The sequence below is a fragment of the Apodemus sylvaticus genome, chromosome 1 (genome assembly GCF_947179515.1).
Source record: "Apodemus sylvaticus chromosome 1, mApoSyl1.1, whole genome shotgun sequence".
Taxonomy (NCBI): Eukaryota; Metazoa; Chordata; class Mammalia; order Rodentia; family Muridae; genus Apodemus; species Apodemus sylvaticus.
In genome coordinates this window covers 15,303,109-15,321,956 of record NC_067472.1, presented here as the reverse complement: position 1 = coordinate 15,321,956, position 18,848 = coordinate 15,303,109, and the positions used below count along the sequence as shown (strand labels likewise).

Here is an 18,848-nt window from a genome sequence, read left to right as displayed (position 1 = left end):
GTTCTCAACCTTCCAAAGGCTGAGTGAGACCCTTTGATACAGTTCCTTGTGTTGTGTGTATGTGTGTGTGTGTGTGGGGGGGTTGACTCCCCCAGCCATAAAATTATTTTCATTGCTATTTCATAACTGTAGTTTTTAATTGTTATGAATCGGAATGTAAACGTCTGTGTTTTCTGATGGTCTTAGGTGACCCCAGTGATCCCCAAGGATCCTTTGATCCCCAAGGGGTTGCAACCCACAGAAGGACATCTGCTAGATTCACAGCTAATGTGGTCTTGCCCATAGTTCCTGGTTTTCTGTCCCCTAAATCTTACTTTCTCCTTCCCCCAAGGTGAGAGCCAACTGCTTGAGGCCCTGGCACAGGATGGCGGGGAGGCCTGCAGAGCTCGTCCCCTCTCTCCTAGTCCCTTCAGTAACTTTTGTAGGCTTCAGGGTATTGCCGACTGACAGAAAAAGTCTCCTTGGAGCCTATGCTGTAAATGCTCTGGCTTGTAATTCCCCAGACCCCGTCTCAGAACCTGGAATTGGGGTTGAGTTCAGCATCAAAGCAAGCGGTTCCTGGCATTAGAAACAATGAAAGATCCAGGGGGCTGATCTTGGGGGGATGGGCGGGGTGGACTCATCAGGCACGGAAATCAGGAAGGAGACACTTGGAAGAATGGGTGTGTGGGGGTGTCCCCAGCTCTGGCTTGAGGTCAGAAAGGGCTCTCTGGGCAGCAGGCTGCATGCCCGGCCCTCCCACACCTTCCTCCTTTCTCAGAAGAGCCTGCATGGGTGGGCGGGGCTCTGCTGGGGCAGCATGGGGGCCTATTTAAGGCTCCACCAAGTTGCTTATTGCAGATCCAGCCCTAGGGACGCCAGAGAGGAGGCTTTGTGGGTAAGTACTGCTCTTTTCCTGGGGTTCAGCTAGGGAGGGTGACTCCTGAGTTGGCTGCTTTTGCTGTCTGTCTCTAGGGACATGTGAGGACAGTACACAGTCACTTTAATGCTCCAGGAAATGGAAGTGCCTTTCAGGGAAACCTTCTTCCTTCATTCAGCAATCCCAAACCCTCAAGATCTCAGGCCAATCAGGAGATTTTCCAGGGGCTGACACTCCTGAGCTGCTGTCTTGGAGACCTGAGGAAGCTCCTCCAACTGCAGATACACGTCATCATCAGGAGCAAATGTTGGCTTTTCCCCCAGCCCCACACCCCTCTAGCCCCTATACCTGGCCCACCAAGAACACATCTGGGCAGGCAATAATGAGCCACAACAACGCCCAGCCCTGCCATCCTATGAGCCCCTCCCCTCGTGCTCTGGTTCCCCCCAGTTCTTGTCCATTTCTCTAGATAGAGGATCCCATTTTTTTCAGTTCCAAGCTTAGCGTCCCACCACTGAGGGAGTGGGCCGAATTCTGAGATCCCAGGCTATATCCTGAATCCCAGTTTGTCCATGTTGGGATTTGGGGGGCATTTACAGAAGGGGGATCAATGAGAGGGCTCAAGGTGCTTACCACAAAACCTGACACCCCTAAGCCCACATGGTATAATGAAAAAACTGACCTCACATGTCCTGTGTGTGTGTATTTATGCCAAACACACAGGCATACAGAGGCAGGCTCTCTCTCTCTCTCTCTTCTCTCTCTCTCTCTCTCTCTCTCTCTCTCTCTCTCTCTCACATACACACACACACACACACACACACACACTAAATAAATGGAAGAACAATCCACAGAAGAGAGCTCTGCGGGGCAGGCAGCCTCCAGACAGAGAACTTTGGCCACTTGGCTCTGAGAACTGAATTCCATAGGCTGTGAGCTCTAGCAGACGCCCTAGGGACTCAGTTCTGGTGCCCGGCTGTGCTATCCCATCAACCAAGGCTATAGGAAACAGTGCTCTCACTCACAGCTGCCCAGCGGGCACTCCTAGAGGCTCCTTGGCTGAACCTTTTGTTTGTTTGCTTATTTATTTATTTTTTTGAGATGAGGTTTCTCTGTGTAGCTCTGGCTGGCCTGGGACTTGCTTTGTGGAGTGGCTTCCTCTGTAGATTCACCTTCCTCTGCCTCCCAAGTGCTGGCATTAAAGGCATTAATTAACCTCCAGGCTCCAAACATTAATAACACTGACTCAAAGACTTCCATGGCTTCCCAACCAAATCTATCCTTCTGTGGGGAATAGGATGGGGGCTCCTCTGAGACAGGATTCCCACATAACTCAGAATACCCATAAAACCCAGGATACCTACATAACCCAGGATACCTATCTAACCAAGAATAACCTGGAACTCCTGCTCTTCCTGCCTCTACCTCCCAAGCGTTTACAGACATGGTCCGCTCTATCTGTCCTGGATCTGTTTGTTGTCAGTTCTCCAGGATGATGTCCAGTCCACTTAGCTCTCCGGGCTGCCGATCTTCACTGCTGTCTCAGTGGTGATAACTGCTGCTTCCTCCCCAGCCTGCTTTCACTCCTGCTGCCTCCTGCTCGGCTCTTGGATTACCTCATCCCCATCTCCATTCCTCACAGTCCTGTCTGTCCTTTGACGCTTCCTTCGGCTTCCCAACAGTGCCTGGACTCCCCCCGTGTTGCTCCCCAATGGGGTAGATCATAAACCCTTTACCCTGGTAGTATAACCCAGTGTTCTGCACAGGATAGTTCCTCAATAATCATCCCTTGCATTTTGTTGCGTGTGTCTCATGTAGGAAGAGGAAGTTTGATCTCGAGATTAAAATCAATCAGATTACATTCTCATTGTGTGACCTCGGATGAGTTGTTGGATTCATATAGGACTGTGTCAGACTCACTTTCCTGTGTAAGTGGGAATAATAATTATATCCACATTGGAGTTTTGTGAGCATACCCTTTAGCGAGTTGGTAACTGCTGCACAGGGATCTGGTGTAGTACGCAGCACATAGGGAGCCCCCAGGATACATGGGAGACTATGGTTATTATTCTATTCCTTGGAAAATATATTTCCTCAGAGGGGGCAGGGGGTAGTGCATGCATGCTACAGAATGCTATGCTGTGGAGTCAGAAGACAACTTGGGGGAATTGGTTCTCTCCTATCATGTAGGTCCCAGGGACTGAACTCAGGTCATCAAGCTGGGCCTCAAGCACCTTTACTGGCTGAACCATCTTGCTAGAGCCTTGTTGGGTTTGTTTTTAAGTAGAATGGAGTCCATTGATGATAAGAACAGTGGCCAAGTGAAGTGGGACTTGAAATTTATCTGCCAGGCCTTCCGACATGATGGGCTCCAGACCCAAATCTTGAAAGGGCAGGAGATGCAGGTCTGAGGATCAGGCCTTTTCTCCTCAGGGCCTCCTGGGAGCTGCAAGTTCTGCATTTCCACCTACTATGTGAACTTGGATGAATATCTTCTTGTAACCCTGGAGTCCTAACAGAATGTGAATTGGGGCAAGGAGCCTTGAAGACAGAGGAACTGTCAGGTGTTGCAGGCAATCTCCAACCCCAATAAGTTCAACAGTATAAGCTGCACGCCCAGATTGGGCGGATTTCCCACTGCACTGCTCTATTGCCAGCCTTGAGGTCCCTTGCTACCTTCTGCTTCTCCAGGCCTTGTGGGTTCTGCTCCATCTTCCTACAACCTCCTCTTTTGCATCCTTCTTCCTTTCTTTCCCTCTCCCACCCCCCTAAAGCCCTCAGCCCCACCTTTCCCTTCTACTGCCCAATCACAGGCTCTAGCCTTTACTGACCAGTTAAAATAGGGAGCTGGTTCACATGAAATCACTTGAGTATAGAACCCACTCCTCCTCCGGGCGGCCTCTCTTGAGGAAGCAGAATTAATATCAGAATACAAACAACCCCAGGGCAACCCACAACTGTCAGGTCTGGGGCTGTCTGGGTGTTTTATAAGTCCTCTGCTTTAAGAGTTAAGTTCAAAGAAGAGATCAAACAAGGAAGTAATCGGCTCCTTGGAGGGCTGGGAGTGGAGGGTAAAGATGCTGAGCTCTGTGGAGCAGCAACTTCTGTCTCTAAAAGCCTAGAGTAGGCTCTTCCGCCCTCCCCACGCTGGGCAAAGGATAGGCAGGAGTAGGCTGCGGGAAGCCAGGGGCAATTAAGTGAAAGCCACGGAGAAGGGTGTTTACGAACAGGACAGATAAGCAAGGATGAAGGTTGAAAGACTTCAAGTGTCTGGATTGAGTAGACTGAGAAGGAGCAGCATGCAGCAGATGCTGTGTTGGTGTGGGACTCACTTTTTTTTTTTTTTTTTTTTTTTTTTTTTTGGTTTTTTGAGACAGGGTTTCTCTGTGTTGTCCTGGCTGTCCTGGAACTCACTCTGTAGACCAGGCTGGCCTCGAACTCAGAAATCTGCCCGCCTCTGCCTCCCAAGTGCTGGGATTAATGGCTTGCACCACTACTGCCCGGCTCAGCTCATCACTTCTTTCAAAGCTTCCTTTGTTTGTGAGGGTGATCTGAGCTCCCTGTGGTGACTCAGGCCTTCAGTCCAGTACTCTGGAGCCAGACATCTGCGTGTTCTAGGCCGGCCAGGGATGCCTAGTGAGACAGGATTCCATGCCCTCCTGGTGTGGGAGGGCACCAGGCATACATATGGGGTACATACATGCAGGCAAAAACCTCATACATATGGAGTAAGAATAGAGAAAATCAGAGGCTGGGGCTTTTTATCAAGTAGGATTGTTTGCCTTAGAGTTAACGATCAGAGTTCTTTCCCCAGTGTCTCAAAAATAAAAATAAATATAAAAAAACAAAAACAAACAAACAAAAAAATCTGTGACATGGGTACATAGTCATTTGTCTTCCAAACTTCTTTCAAAACTATCTCAGTGCACTCATATAAATAAAATAAATAGCTCTTAAAAAAAAAAAAAACAACAACAAAAAAACTGTATAACCTGGGCGTGGTGGTGCACGACTGTAATCCCAGCACTTGGGAGGCAGAGGCAGGTGGATTTCTGAGTTCGAGGCCAACCAGGGCTATACAGAGAAACCCTATCTTGAAAAAACCAAAAACAAACAAACAAACAAACAAACAAAAAACCTGTATCGATACATAGCAGTCAGGAAACAGAGGCAGACAGATGTCTGTGAGTTTGAGGTCAGCCTGATCTACAGAGCAAGTTTTAGGACATCCAGGGCTACCTAATTAATTAATCAATTAATTAATACTTTAAAATATCTGCTTACTTTATAAATTAAAAATATATTCCCTTTTCTCTCCTAAATCCCTTTCATTATTTCCACTTTTAAAAAAAATTACATTTTTTAAAAGAATTTTTTATGTATAATGAGTACACTGTAGCTGTCTTTAGACACACCAGAGGAGGTCATTGGATCCCATGACAAATGGTTGTGAACCACCATGTGGTTACTGGGAATTGAACTCAGGACCTCTGGAAGAGTAGACAATGCTCTTAGCCACTGAGCTATCTCTCCAGCCCAACATTTTACTTTTTTATTGTTTTTTCAAGACAGATTTCTCTGTAGCCCTGGCTGTCCTGGAACTCACTCTCTAGACCAGGCTGGCCTTGAACTCAGATATCTGCCTGCCTCTGCCTACTGAATCTGGGATCAAAGGTATGCCTCAGCATGCCTGGCTTTATGACAGGTTTTGGGGTTTTTTTTCTGACATTTTACTTATTTTTATTCATTTATTTAATGTGTGTGTGTGTCCCAATAAGACCTGAATTCCAATCTCAACACCCACATAAAAAGCTGGCACAATGGTACATGTTTGTGACCACTGGATGTGGAAAGAGGAAGAGGAAGGAGACAGTTCCCTCTGGTGCTAGCCTGTCAGCAAGCCCCAGGTCCCTAGGAGAAACCTTGTGTCAAAAAACAAGGTGGGCTGAGTAGTAGTAGGACCTGTACAGATGGCTCATGGTGCAGAACAGTGCTCTTCCAGAGGTGGCTCACAGCTAACTCCAGGGTGGTCTAACAATACCGCTATCTCCTCGGGTATCCTCAGGTACCTACAATCTACACTCACGTGCACACACAATCCACAGACACACAAACATATAATTAAAAATAATAGCATTAATTCTTTTTGTTTTTGTTTTTCCAGCCAGGGTTTCTTTGTTCTAGAACTCACTCTGTAGACCAGGCTGGCCTCGAACTCACAGAGATCCGCTGCCTTTGCCTCCTGAGCGCTGAGATTAAAGACATGTGCTACTACCTATCTATCATAAAATAAGGTCAATGCTGGTGGTGTGTACCGGTGCACAGAGGAACATGCACACACATGCAGAGTGTGGTGAGATGAAGGGGGATATAGTAACTAATTAAATCAACACTTAAGCATTAGAAAATATTACAAAATGTAAAGTCACACACACATTCACACACTTGAGATAGGGTCTGGCTCTGGTCTAGAACTCACGGAGATCAGTATCCTCCTTACTCTGCTTCCTGAGTGTACTAGGATTAAAGGGATGTTCTACCAAGCCCATCAACAACACTATATTGAAATACTGAATTTTTCAGCTATATTTATGAAAAAAAGACTAGTCAGGTGTGCTGCCCATGTATGACCCGTGTAGGCTTGAGAGGGCAAATCTACTCCATCTTGGAACCGGCCTCCATCTTGAAAAAAAAAAAAAAGCCTGAGACCTTGACCTGCAGCAGAACCCAAGCTGCACCCAAGTACCAGGAAGGACCCCAGGGCTCATCCTTGGCCCAAACCCTCAGGTTAGTACTCCCTACGCACTTCTTAGCAACAGTTAATCAAAGGTTAGTCTGATTATTTCAGATGCACTTTCAGACCTTTTGTCTTGCTTCAGGACACCCACCTGTCAGCTTACAATAGACATTCAGTTAGACACTTGCCAGGCTGGAGACCCCCTCACTTACTCTCATCCCCTGTAAAACCTTGTCCTGCTGAGTGTTCCTGGCTGTTCCACCTTCTCTTCCTGTTCTGCTGTGTCAGGGTTGGGTTGGGGGAGAGCCTTGTAACAAAGAGACCCTAACGCTATTACATTAGAAACAGCCCCTTGGTGGTCTTTTGGGGTCCACGAACACTTCCTGGCACAACAGGCTCAGGAAGGGGTATTGCAGTCAGTTTGAGGTCAGTCAGTAAAATAGCAAAATCTTTATCAGAAAATTAATTAATTAAAGGTTTAACAAAAACTGGGAATAAAGGCTAGGCATGGTAGTGCACACCTTTAATTCCAACACTTGGGAGGCAATGCTGGGGTCACTGAGTTCGAGGCCAGTCTACTCTATGGAGAGAGTTCCAGGACAGCCAGGGCTACACAGAGAAGCCCTGTAGTGAGAATTCTGGAATTGGTGGTTTCTTTAAAAAACAGAATTATTATAAGAATTTTTGTCTTAATCTCAGATGTGGGATATGAGGCCGGTTCAGATTGTCCACAGCAGGTGACTATGATTTGCCCTGTGCTCTAGCAGAGGCGTGGTTTTGCCACCTGCAGATTGTTCTGCAGTTGTGTAGTGTTTGGAATTCTGGTAACTTTTCAGAGGATATATATATAAAAGTTAGGGCCTAAGCAAGGTGGTGACTTGTTAAGTAGTCTAGGGAAAAGAAGAAACAAGACAAAATAATCAGATATCCTGACAGTGAAGATTAAACTTGCCCTTAATCAACAGGAAGTATTCTAATGATGTTGTAGCCCCTTTCCTTTCTATCCTTTCTTCTCTCCTAATGTTAGGGGCTTGAAAGAGTAGAAAAGGGTGGGAGGAAAAAGAACCCACACAGTAGCCAAAGACAAGCTACAAAGACTTAGCTCAAAAACCAAACAAACAGAACGACATTCATGGTGGTGCACACCTTTAATCCCAGCACTCCAGAGGCAAAGGCAGGTAGATCTTGAAGTTCGAAGACAGCCTGGTCTAGAGAGTTAGTTCCAGGACAGCCAGGGGTACAGAGAGAAATCCTGTCTGGAAAAACCAAAAGAACAAAAACAGATGACATGCCTCTGAACACGTAATTTTACATGTTTTACAGATGTGATAGTTAAGGGGTTCAGAGAGGCTAAGGACACACAGCTAGAAAAGTGTCAGAACCAGCTCTAAACCTAGCTCATAGGCGATGTTTCCTACATTCCAGAACTACCCTGGGCCTTCAGATGATGTTTGGATAGTGAGTCCAGGCAGGCAATTCTAGAAGATTGTCCACTGCGTACTGTGGAGTTGCTTAAGAGCAGGCCCAGGGGTCAGGCTACACACAGAATAAAGACTTGCATTACACAGACAGCAAAATGGCCACTTCTTTATCTTGCAATGGCCGTGGGACTTCACTTATTTATTTACTTCCTTTTCCAAGCTGGGGACTGCTGTGTCTCCCTCTGCTTTGTGAAGAGGGGTGTTGTGGAACAAGGGAGAGAGAAAGGCGCATGGGTCCCACACAGAGGGCTAAGGAGGGAGAGAAGAAGCAGCCTAGGCGCTGCTTTCACTTCAGAACCTTCGAGACCGAACACCTTTCTCTCCGTGCACGGTCCAGCAATAACTCCAGGGAAATCAAATGCAGGATGCGCAGGCGCGCTGAGACGCTCATTTTGGCCCTTGCTTTTTCTTGGAGCGGTCACGCTGCACCGCCTCCGGAGAGGCCGGGCTGTCCCCGCTGTCCCCATCGTCGCCGCTCGCCGGCCTGCGCACCACGCGCCTGGCCACCTTGTATTCGGGCTCACCCACGCGCGGCACAGCTCGCACCAAGAACTGGCCACCGCGCTGAGTGACGCGCACGTCGGTGCGTGGGTAGGTGCCATAGACGCGCCGCAAGTCGCGGCGCACGGCGTCCGGCAGCAGCAGGGGCGGCCCCCGCACTCGCTCCACGCGGCCCCAGCGCAGCTGCAGCTGCAGGCTGCTACCCTCCGGCCACGCGGTGTCGCGGGCAGGCCGGGATGGCGCGGACACGCCGGAGGCGGGGAACGACGAGCCGAGGGCCGTGGCACCCGGCGGCGGGAAGGCCCACCAAGGCGGCGTGGAGGAACCCAGGGCCGCGCCCGCACCGTGGAAGCAGTGGAGTTCGCGCGGGGCCGTGCGCGGGCCCACCGGCCGGCTGCAAAAGTTGTGGGTCTGGATGGGTGGCAGCAGCAGAGGAGCGGGCAAGTAGGTGTAGGTGAGGGCCTGCAGCCGAGGCCAGAAACCCTCCCCGGGCGGCAGGCAGACGTAGGAGTACATGACCTGGAACTCAGAGGGCGAGCATTTTTACTGGGTCCAGACCTGCGATGGATGAGTATGGATACATAATTCTAAACAAGCACGTGTCGCTGGTCCTCCCGGATCTTGCCTGGGTCTTGCGTGACTGCCTGATGGCTTTGAGAAACCTTTCCTGGGTCAGGGGTTCTGTTCCCCACCTCCTCATCCGATATTCCCGGGCTGGGGATGTAGGTCTGTTAATAAAGAACAAAAAGACATGCACAAACCCCTGTGTTCGGATCCCAGCACCACATAAACGGGTATGGTGGATCCTGCCTGTAATCTCAGGACTCCTAGAGTAGAGACAAAAATCCAGGTAATCCTGTTTGAGAACTGCCTGGGCTACCGGAGACCCTGTCGCAAAAACAATCAGTTAGCATTCCTTTTAGGCTCCGCCCCACAGTTACCTGGCAACAGCCAGGTAAGCCTGATTCATTATAAAAGAGACTGCTTGCCCCCTCCTCGTTCTCTTGCTCGCTGTTTTGATCTCTTCTCTCTCTGCCTTTCCGTCACTACTACCCCCTCAACTCCCCTCTCCTTGCCCTAAATGTGGCAGCTGGTACCTCAGGAGGAAGGTATGCCTTAGCGTGGACCCACCATACCGCTCCTCTACCAAACGTAACCCTGGCTTCGTTTTCTTTGTTATAGGACACAACACAGTTCCTCTCCAAGCTTTCGAGCCCCCAGCCCTTGTTATCTCTCCCCTTTTAACCGTCCACTCACTTGCCTCCTTCAGCCTAGTGGGATTAGTCTCCAGCCTTTGGGAGAGGCAGAACAGTCAGTCCAGAATGGAGCTGCTTCCCACTGCTTTCCAGTTCTGGTTTCCCCTTCCATGCCCAGCCTCAGCCACGCCTCCCTGTTACCAGGCAGAGAGAAACAACTTGGGCTGGCTTGGAGTCAGCCAGTCTGTCCTACTGAAGCACAGTGGCCCCAAAGCTAGAGGCGAATGGCCTGAGCTCACGGGTGGCAGTCCCTAGAACACTGAACACTTCCACCTCTTTCTAATCAAGTCCCGGCCCCTACATGGTGACTCTCAGCTGCCTGCCGGCAACTCCACTTTCAGGGGATCTGATCTCTGAGGGCTCCTACACATATGCAGTGCACAGATTCATGGAAGCAAACTTATGATGAAATAAATACTAAGTCGTGAAAGAGTTCAGGATTACATATGAACCCAGTGTAATTATAAGGACTTCAAACATGAAAGAGGTCCAGAGTCATACTGATGCCATCCAGAAAACACCACCCACCATTGTTGCCTTCATAGAAGGAAGGGGTATTGTGAGGAAGCAGTACAGGCAGAGTCTGGAAATCAGAAATCCTGAGGCCATAGATTAAACTACAAAGGCCTGCAGAGGGGAACGGAGCCAGCCAAGGCCTCCCTGTTAGCCAGGGCGACCCATTTCAGACTTGCAGCCTCCACAACTATTAGGTTTGTCTTGTCCTAGGCCTTGCGTTTTCAGTTTATATTCCACCAAAAGGACACAATTTTTGTAACTTTGCCCTCTGTAACGAGCACCTGAGAAAAGTCCAGGATTACCCATGGGTTGATCTCACCCTGTCAGGGCTGGGTATAGTTTCTCCCTGTTTATACTTCCTCAAGGAATCTAGTCTCACCTGTTTGGTGAACAGACACACGCCAGACCAAGCTCAAGCCAGGCCTGAGAGGGCAAAGAGCCTGTGTTTTATGTCGGTGCCTCCACGCTTCCCTGCGCTGCGGAGTGTTTAGGTGACGAGCGACCAAGCCGTGGGCTGGTGTTCATCCTCATGCTGGAAATAGCCCTCATGTTTTGGGAATGCTACACTTTCTTCTTCTTCTTCTTCTTCTTCTTCTTCTTCTTCTTCTTCTTCTTCTTCTTCTTCTTTGGATTTGGTTTTTTCAAGACAGGGTTTCTCTGGGTAGTTCTGGCTGTCCTGGAATGAGCTCTGTAGACCAGGCTGGCCTCGAACTCAGTGCCAGGACCAAAGGCGTATACCACCATGCTGAGACACACACTCTTAACTCTCGAGCCATTTCTCCAGCACTCTGTTTTCTTGTCTGGTGGAAGGAAACATTTTCTTTTCCCAAGACAGAAATCTGAAAGGATTGCAGGTTGTGGAGGAGTTGAGGGGAGGCCTCAGTCACTGAATATGTAGTCATAGGAGACATGCAGCCAAGAGATAGAACTTTCTTTTTGATAATGGTGAGTCAAGGTCTTTACAGTTATACAGACCAACAAATTCCTTTTTGTTTAAGCTGGTTCCTTCCACCCCACCCCAGTGACACACACTTGAGTATTTTCTCACAGCATCTTGTGAAACTTTTGAAAATACTAAGTTTTGAAAAACTTAGTAGTTTGGGTCAGAGAGCCTCGAGATCAAAGCCTTTCTAGTGGTCAAAGTAGAAGCCCTGGGAGAAATGGCCCAATAACTAAGAATGGGAAGTTCTCAGAGAATAGGAGAATGAGGTATCACCTAGGAGAGAGTTTCAAGAACACTGTTTCTCGTAGGTTCAAGGACAGGGAGTCCAGCAGGGGGCTTGGCCTCCAGCTCCAGCGTATTGCAACAGCTCATTTCTCCAGCTTCTGAAGACTGCAGGCAGAGTGTAACTGCAGGGTAGGAAGCACAGTGAGGAGGACTCAAGGTCTCTCTGCTAGGTCACTCTTCAGAGCTCTCTTGGGCCCTTCCCATCCTGCCAGTTAGTTCCCAAGGACAGTCAAGGAAAGACTCAAGGTGTGCTTTGAAGTGAAAATGTACACTAAGCAGAGACAGGAAGGCTGGAGGAAACTCTCGTAATAGATTTACAAAGATCCAAATACTGAATTTTGGTCCTCTTCTCTCAGCCAGGAGAACATCCATGGAGGAAAATGGTAGGCATGGGAGAGGAGCCATGACCATTTTTATCTCAGGACTTCCTTCCGGAGCAGGAGGGCGGGGTTAATGGTTGTTAACGGCTAGAATAGAGATAAGGGTGTAAAGCGGTTGTCTTAATCTAGAAGAGATAAATGTATGTGCCTTAGGTAGGGTGGCCCGGGCTGTGCTTGACCTGACTGCAGCCATCTTGGATTGTAACTGATGATTGTTCTAGAAAGTTTTCCCCAGTAGTTTTCCAACACGTTAAAACAGATGAACCGTTATAGTGGCATGTAGCACTTTACAACCAAACCCTGGTGCCAGCGATGGATGTGCTAGACTCTGATGCTGAAGATCAATTGTGTGTGTGTGTGTGTGCTGGAGACTTGGTTCATGGTTAAAGAATATTTGGACTTGCAGAGGATTCCAGCCTCAACTCCCAGCACCAACGTGGTAGCTTACAACTGTAACTTCTGTCCCATGAGATCTGATGCCTCTTCTGTCTTCTTTGGGCACTAGGCATAAACATGATACACATAACATACAGGCAAAACACTCACAAAGTAATAAATAAATAGAAAAAATATTTTAAAAGATAGAGCTGGGTGATGGTGCCTTATGCCTTTAGTTTCAGCACTCAGGAGGCAGAATTTCTGAGTTCAAGACCAGCCTAGTCTACAAAGCAAGTTTCAGGACAGGCAGGGCTACACAGAGAAACCCTGTCTCAAGGAGAAAAGAAAGAAAGAGAGAGAAGAAAGAAAGAAAGAAAGAAAGAAAGAAAGAAAGAAAGAAAGAAAGAAAGAAAGAAAGAAAGAAAGAAGAGTGAGCAAGGATGCTGGGCGGTGGCGGCGCACGCCTGTAATCCCAGCACTCTGGGAGGCAGAGGCAGGTGGATTTTTGAGTTCGAGGCCAGCCTGGTCTACAGAGTGAGTTCCAGGACAGTCAGGGCTATACAGAGAAACCCTGTCTCGAAAAAACCAAATACAAACAAACAAACAAACAAAAAAGAGTGAGCAAGGACATTTTGGCCAGGATGAAGTGACTTTTGTCCTAACCAGTATACACATGCTCACACTGGGGGGATCTAGTTGCATTGGTACTGTTTGTTCTTCATGTAAGTAAGTCCTGGAATAAATTTCACTCCGCTGCAATCTTGTATCTGTTTGTTTTTCTTCCATCTCTAAGCACCTTGGAACATGTTCTCATCTACTTGGATGGGGTTATTCCAGAACAGGGGTCATAAAAGGGTAGAGGAAGGCTTGAAGGAGGAGGCAAACAGGAAAACCTAGTAGAATGTGGGTGTGCTGGGACAGTGTCTGTGGGATCCCTGAATGTTCTCTAGGACTGGATTGAACCGGTACCCGAGGGACGGTTTGTTGTGATGAACCCTTTGCTGGGACGGTTTGTTGTGATGAACCCTTTGCTATGTTGTTGCAAAGTAAAAAGGGGGCAATGTTCCTGCTGCACAAAAGTTACCAGATACAAAAAAGGCACAAGGGTCAGTCGTGCCTAACCTCTAGCACTTTCCCCTGCTTGGAAACAGTCTGATGTAGCTCTTGAAACTAGGTAGCCACTGATGGCCTTGAACTGAGCCTGATGCTTCCATCCTCCAAGCGCTGTGACTACAGATATATCCACAGCCACAGACACTTTACCAACATAAGGATTGAACCTGAGACTCGGGTATGCTCAGCAAGAACTCTTCCAAACTTGGCTATATCTCTAGCCTCCTGCTTTTTTTTTTCTTTCTTTCTCGACAGGGTCTAGCTTTGCAGCCATGGCTGTTCTCAAACTGTGATCACACTGCCTCCAGTTCCCAAGTGCCTGGACTACAGATGTGTTTCATCACATTCAGGTCTACTTCTCCTCGTATGCCTAGAAAATCCCCGTAAGCAATGGAGCAGTTTCAACAAAAAGAAGGTCCCTTAGCAGAGAAGTCAAAAGAGGCACTCCTTGCCTTATAGCTCAAGGTAGGTGTCTTAGGGTTTTACTGCAGTCAACAGACACCATGACCAAGGCAACTTTTGTAAGGACAACATTTCACTGGGGTTGGCTTACAGGTTCAGAGGTTTAGTCCATTATCACCAAGGTAGGAATATGGCAGAGTCCAGGCATGGTGCAGGAGGAGCTGAGAGTTCTACAGCTTCATCTGAAGGCGGCTAGCAGAATACTGACTTCCAGGCATCAAGGATGAGGGTCTAATAGCCCACACCCACAGTGACACACCTACTCCAACAGGGCCACACCTTCTAATAGTGCCACTCCCTGGGCAGAGCATATACAAACCAACACCGCAGAGGAACTGAATAGGTGGAGAGCGGGTCCTATTTGATCGCTCAGAAACTGGACTGAGCCGTACAAACTTGATTTTAAAGGTCTAGCAAGTTTGGAAGAGGAAGGACTCCTCTGGGACTCAGGAGAAGTCACAGTCTAGCCTGGTTAGGCATCTGGTTGAATGAAATTTGTTGTAGACTGGGTATGGTGGTGCACATCTTTAGTTTTTTTGTTTTTTTCTCTCGAGACAGGGTTTCTCCGTGTAGCTCTGGCTGTCCTAGAACTCACTCTGTAGACCAGGCTAGCCCCAAACTCAGAAATCTGCCTGCCTCTCTGCCTCCCAAGTGCTGGGATTACAGGCATGCGCCACTACCATACGGTCGTGGTGCACATCTTTAATCCCAGTATTTAGGAGGCAGAAGCAGGTGGATCTCTGTGAGTTCAAGACCAGCCTGGCTAGGAAGTGAGTTTTAGGGCAGCTGTTGCTGTTAGAGAAATCCTGTCTCAAAAACAACAGTTCATTGACTGTTTCTCTGAACTCCAGGATTTTTGCTTGCTTGCTTGGTTTCTGAGATGGAGTTTCTCTGTATAGCCCTACCTCTGGAAGACCAGGCTGTCCTTGAAAGCAGAAATCCACCTGTCTCCACCTTCCTATGGCTAAGACTAAGTGTATGTGCAACTGCCACCAGCACCCAGTGGTTATTTTCATCTGTAAGGGGAAATAATAGCCTCTACTTCCTGTGCATAATTTGAGGAAGAGGCATTTGGAACAACACACCTATCCTGCAAAGGACATAGTAGCAGGTGGCTGGGCAATTCATTTATTTGTGTGTATCGCCAGCCTTGCTTTTGTTTTTAGTTTGAGATAGGGCTTAAGGTGCTCGGATTGACCTTAATTCACTCTGTATTCAGCACAGGTTAGCCTTCTGTGTGGCAAGAATTACAGACTATGCCTTTGCTCTCAGCACTCAGAAAGCAGAAGTTAGCAGATCTTTGGGAGTTCGAGGCCAGCCTGGTCTACTCAAACAGTGAGTTCTAGAAGAGCTAGAGCTCTTCATAAAACAAAACAACAGCAAAAGGAATTTCAGAAAGGCACGGTCAGGCATTACTTCCTGTCGCAGCGTGGGTTGTGGGTCGATGGCCAAGTGCCCGTGTGTCTAACATCTCTTGCCCAACTTCTGATTACTTTGATTCCTCCTGCCCACAGCTCAAGCTGGACTTTGCTTTGCAGGCTCACAATCCAGCCATAGGTAGTCCCCGCTAAATTTCATCTTCTGAAATTAGGATCAGGGAAGGGGAGGGTGTCGTCCCCAAGAGAAACTTGATTTGAACTGAAATGACAGTTTTCGTGGAGGTAAAAAAAGAGGAGATAAATAAGTCAAGAATCCAGGCAAACTGCCCCTGTTGGCTGATGTCCGTTTTCTTTTGGGTCTTTAAAGGAAATAGCCCATGACAAACATGGCAGCGACAGCCTCAGGCGCGGTCACCTGCTGGAGCTGCCATCGGGAGAGCCGCGCGGAGCCAATAGCTGGGAAGGGGCGGAGGGAGAGACGAGGGAAAGCCCGGAGCTGCTAGCGCGCAGGCGCACTGGCTGGCACCTGGCTCCCCGCTGCCGCGGAATTAGCCATCCTCTGCCAGGATTGCGGTGAGCTGCTGGCCCACGGCCCGGGACCTCTGCGGTCCCGGAGGAGCCGGCCAGACCCAGGGCCCGATCTGATACAAAGGACCAGCCCGGGGGAGGGGCGGGAATGCGTTGCGGCGTTTGAATCTTTGGGACAGTTTGCGCGGTTCCTTGAGGTGTCAGATTAGGGATTGGAAAATTCTGGGGTCAGGAGGAATTGGGACCAAGGGGCAAGCATAGAATCCCCGCAGAAGGGTCCTGTTGAGGTGAGGAAAGGGGGTGCACCGTCCAGGCTGTCCCCCTGAGGAATCTGAGTTTGTGGATGCAATGGTTCAGGCCTGGATTCACTCACTGACCTAGTGGCCCTTAATCCTGCTGGCACAGGAGATCCACTGGGAAGCTTAAAAGATGCTGGCCATCACCTCCTGCGACCCCAGTTTTGGTGGTCTCGTGAGCTCCGAGCCTAGGTGTTCTAGAGTAGAACAGGTAATGTGCAACGAGATGAAAACCACTACACTTGTTTCTGAGTAGAAAGCTCCCAGGTTGATTCCCCAGTTCCTCGGGGACTTAGAAGTGGCCTGCGATTCTGAGGTGAGTCGGCTGACACTTTCGCGCCGAAAGTGAAGGGCCGAGAAAGTCCCTCAGTCAATGGGCGAAAGCCCACATTTTCCATCTGAGGAGGGTGGACCTGTTAACTCGGGGGAGAGAGTAGGGCCTCTCCAACAGCCCTCCTGGGGCTCGGTCATGCTGCGGAGAGACTGAACAGGGCGTGCAACAGAGCAAACAATCCAGTCAGCTGCTTGCTGAGAAAATCACACACACACACACACACACACACACACACACACACACACTCTCGCCTAGTGTTAGCTTTGTTATTATGACTTGAAATTCCACCTGCTCACTTGATACCCCCAGGACAGGCAGGAAGCAGATTTGCTTTTCCCACTGATGTCGGGATAAACTCTGTGGCTACGTGGGGATAGCGTTCAGCCTTGACCTTTGTTACTTAGTAGTTTTTCGCCTCTGTAGTCTCTGCACGCTCCCTCCTGAAGGGAGTGGGAACCGCCCACCCTCCTCCTGATACAGTTCCTTCCAGGTCCAGCCTGTTACTTCTCTGTTTCCTCCCCCAGTTGTACGCACTGTCACCAGAGGTTGCTGCGGTTGGCCAGTCTTTCCTGTTGTTAATCTCCCAGAAACCTTGGAGAGTGGACTGCAAGGGGAGAGAGTTTCCCTGAAGGGATCCACAGCAGAGAAATGCTTTCTGTCTCCTGCCCTCATCCGGTGCCTTCCATCTTGATAGAATCTTCTTGGAAGCTTACAACCCCCCCCCCCGCCCCCACCACCACCTTTTAGTGGAGACCCTTTTCCTGCTGGGTCACATTCTGCCCATATTGTTTTCTTAGCTTGCTGCTGCGTCCTTGGTGAAAGTGTTATAAATGTTACCCACACTCCTTCTGTACATCTGTGGCCTCGCTGTACGTGTTTGCTGGGACTTTAGGGTCCCAGGTTGCTACTGCTTCTCCAGATCCCACAGCCGATCTGAGAAGCTAGTGTAGGCTCTGGGAGTGTGTTTTCCTCTTTCTGCCCTTTGTAAGGTAGAGGCCACCCACTTTGGCCTTTTGGGGACAATGGACTCAGCAGGTGTAAATTGAGCAGAAGCTGCGGGGGTGGGGGGGGGGAGGGGGAAGGGGAGGGATCTGGGGTAGGAGTGGCCTAGCCTTGCTCTTCAGGAGCTGGAAGGAAGTAAGGAAAGCTTTGTTCCCTGAATACAAAAGGCAGACAATACCTGACTGGTGGAACCTGGAGGGAATGAGGACCCAGGCCTGGGCATTGAGGGAGCGAGATTTGTACAATACACAGTGCAATAGTAAATGCGCTGTGAAGGGTTCACAGTCGTGGGTGTGGAAGCCAGGCTTGTCCTAAAGGTCTCAGAGCCAGTACACAGTCACAGCCAGGCTTCTGGATGGAAGGCAGCTCAGGAACTGAAGTGTGGAGGAGGCATTTAAAACAGAATTTGGAGGGTGACCCATGGGAAGGTCTGGGATGTGGCACGTACGGAGAGGCACCCATGTCCAATACTGCGATGGCAATGTAGCTGGGTGTGGTGGGTGTAATTCCAGCACGGGTGAGGCAGGAGGATTGCCACAAGTTTGAAGTCAGCTGGCCCTTGTCTACCTAGGGAGTTTCAGGCCAGCAAAAGATACAAAAAGAAATCCTACCACAAACAAACAAAGACATATATTAGTCAGAGGGGTCTCCAACTGATTTTTTAAAAAATGTATATTTTTAGTGTGTGTGTGTGTATATATATATATATATATATATCATGTGTGTGTGCATGTGTACATACATGCTTGCATAAGCCACAGTGAGTGTGTAGAAGACAGAGGACAACATGTTGGTCCTTGCCTTCCAATCTTTAATTTATTTTTTATTTTTTATTTTTTGTTTTTTTCGAGACAGGGTTTCTCTGTATAGCCATGGCTGTCCTGGAACTCACTCTGAAGACCAGGCTGGCCTTGAACTCAGATATCTGCCTGCCTCTGCCTCCCAAGTGCTGGGATTACAGGTGTGCACCACCACCACCCGGCTATTTTTTTATTTTTTAAAACAAGGTTTTGGGCTGGAGAGATGGCTCAGTAGTTAAGAGCACTGACTGCTCTTCCCAAGGTCCTGAGTTCAAATCCCAGCAACCACATGGTGGCTCACAACCATCCGTAATAGGATCTGATGCCCTCTTCTGGTGTGTCTGAAGACAGCTACAGTGTATTCACATACATAAAATAAATTAATAAATCTTAAAAGAAAGAAAGAAAGAAAGAAAGAAAGAAAGAAAGAAAGAAAGAAAGAAAGAGACAAGGTCTCACTATGTAATGCTGGTTGGCCTGGAACTTAGTATATGGACTAGCCTGGTCTTGAACTCTCAAAGATCTGCCTGAATTGTCTACTGAGTGCCTGACCCTATAGCATTTTTTTCCAGATTTACTTACTTTTCTTTGTATATGA

The 18,848-nt window shown here is 48.6% G+C and overlaps 2 protein-coding genes across 5 annotated transcripts in view; one reads left to right on the top strand and one right to left on the bottom strand.

The window, feature by feature from the left end:
* Window positions 1-789: 789 nt before the first annotated feature.
* The window catches only part of Mfsd13a (major facilitator superfamily domain containing 13A), a 34,586-nt gene continuing 16,527 nt past the window's right edge, over window positions 790-18,848 (top strand). The window contains exons 1-2 of one of the 4 annotated variants that reach the window (XM_052184566.1): window positions 790-877; window positions 13,705-13,914. The gene's annotated coding sequence lies outside the window, so the exon portion shown is untranslated. Of the gene's footprint in view, window positions 878-13,704; window positions 13,915-15,784; window positions 15,864-18,848 lie in introns of those variants that run through there. The other 3 variants (XM_052184576.1, XM_052184584.1, XM_052184556.1) reach the window with 3 other exon arrangements.
* C1H10orf95 (chromosome 1 C10orf95 homolog) lies at window positions 7,760-9,303 on the bottom strand. The gene has a single exon (XM_052184594.1). It carries the CDS (start codon window positions 9,092-9,094, stop codon window positions 8,465-8,467), a length of 630 nt encoding a protein of 209 aa, XP_052040554.1. The 5' UTR covers window positions 9,095-9,303; the 3' UTR covers window positions 7,760-8,464.

Bases quoted from the DNA above. Each gene is read 5' to 3' on its own strand.
- C1H10orf95 (XM_052184594.1), bottom strand. From the start codon at position 9,094: ATGTACTCCTACGTCTGCCTGCCGCCCGGGGAGGGTTTCTGGCCTCGG.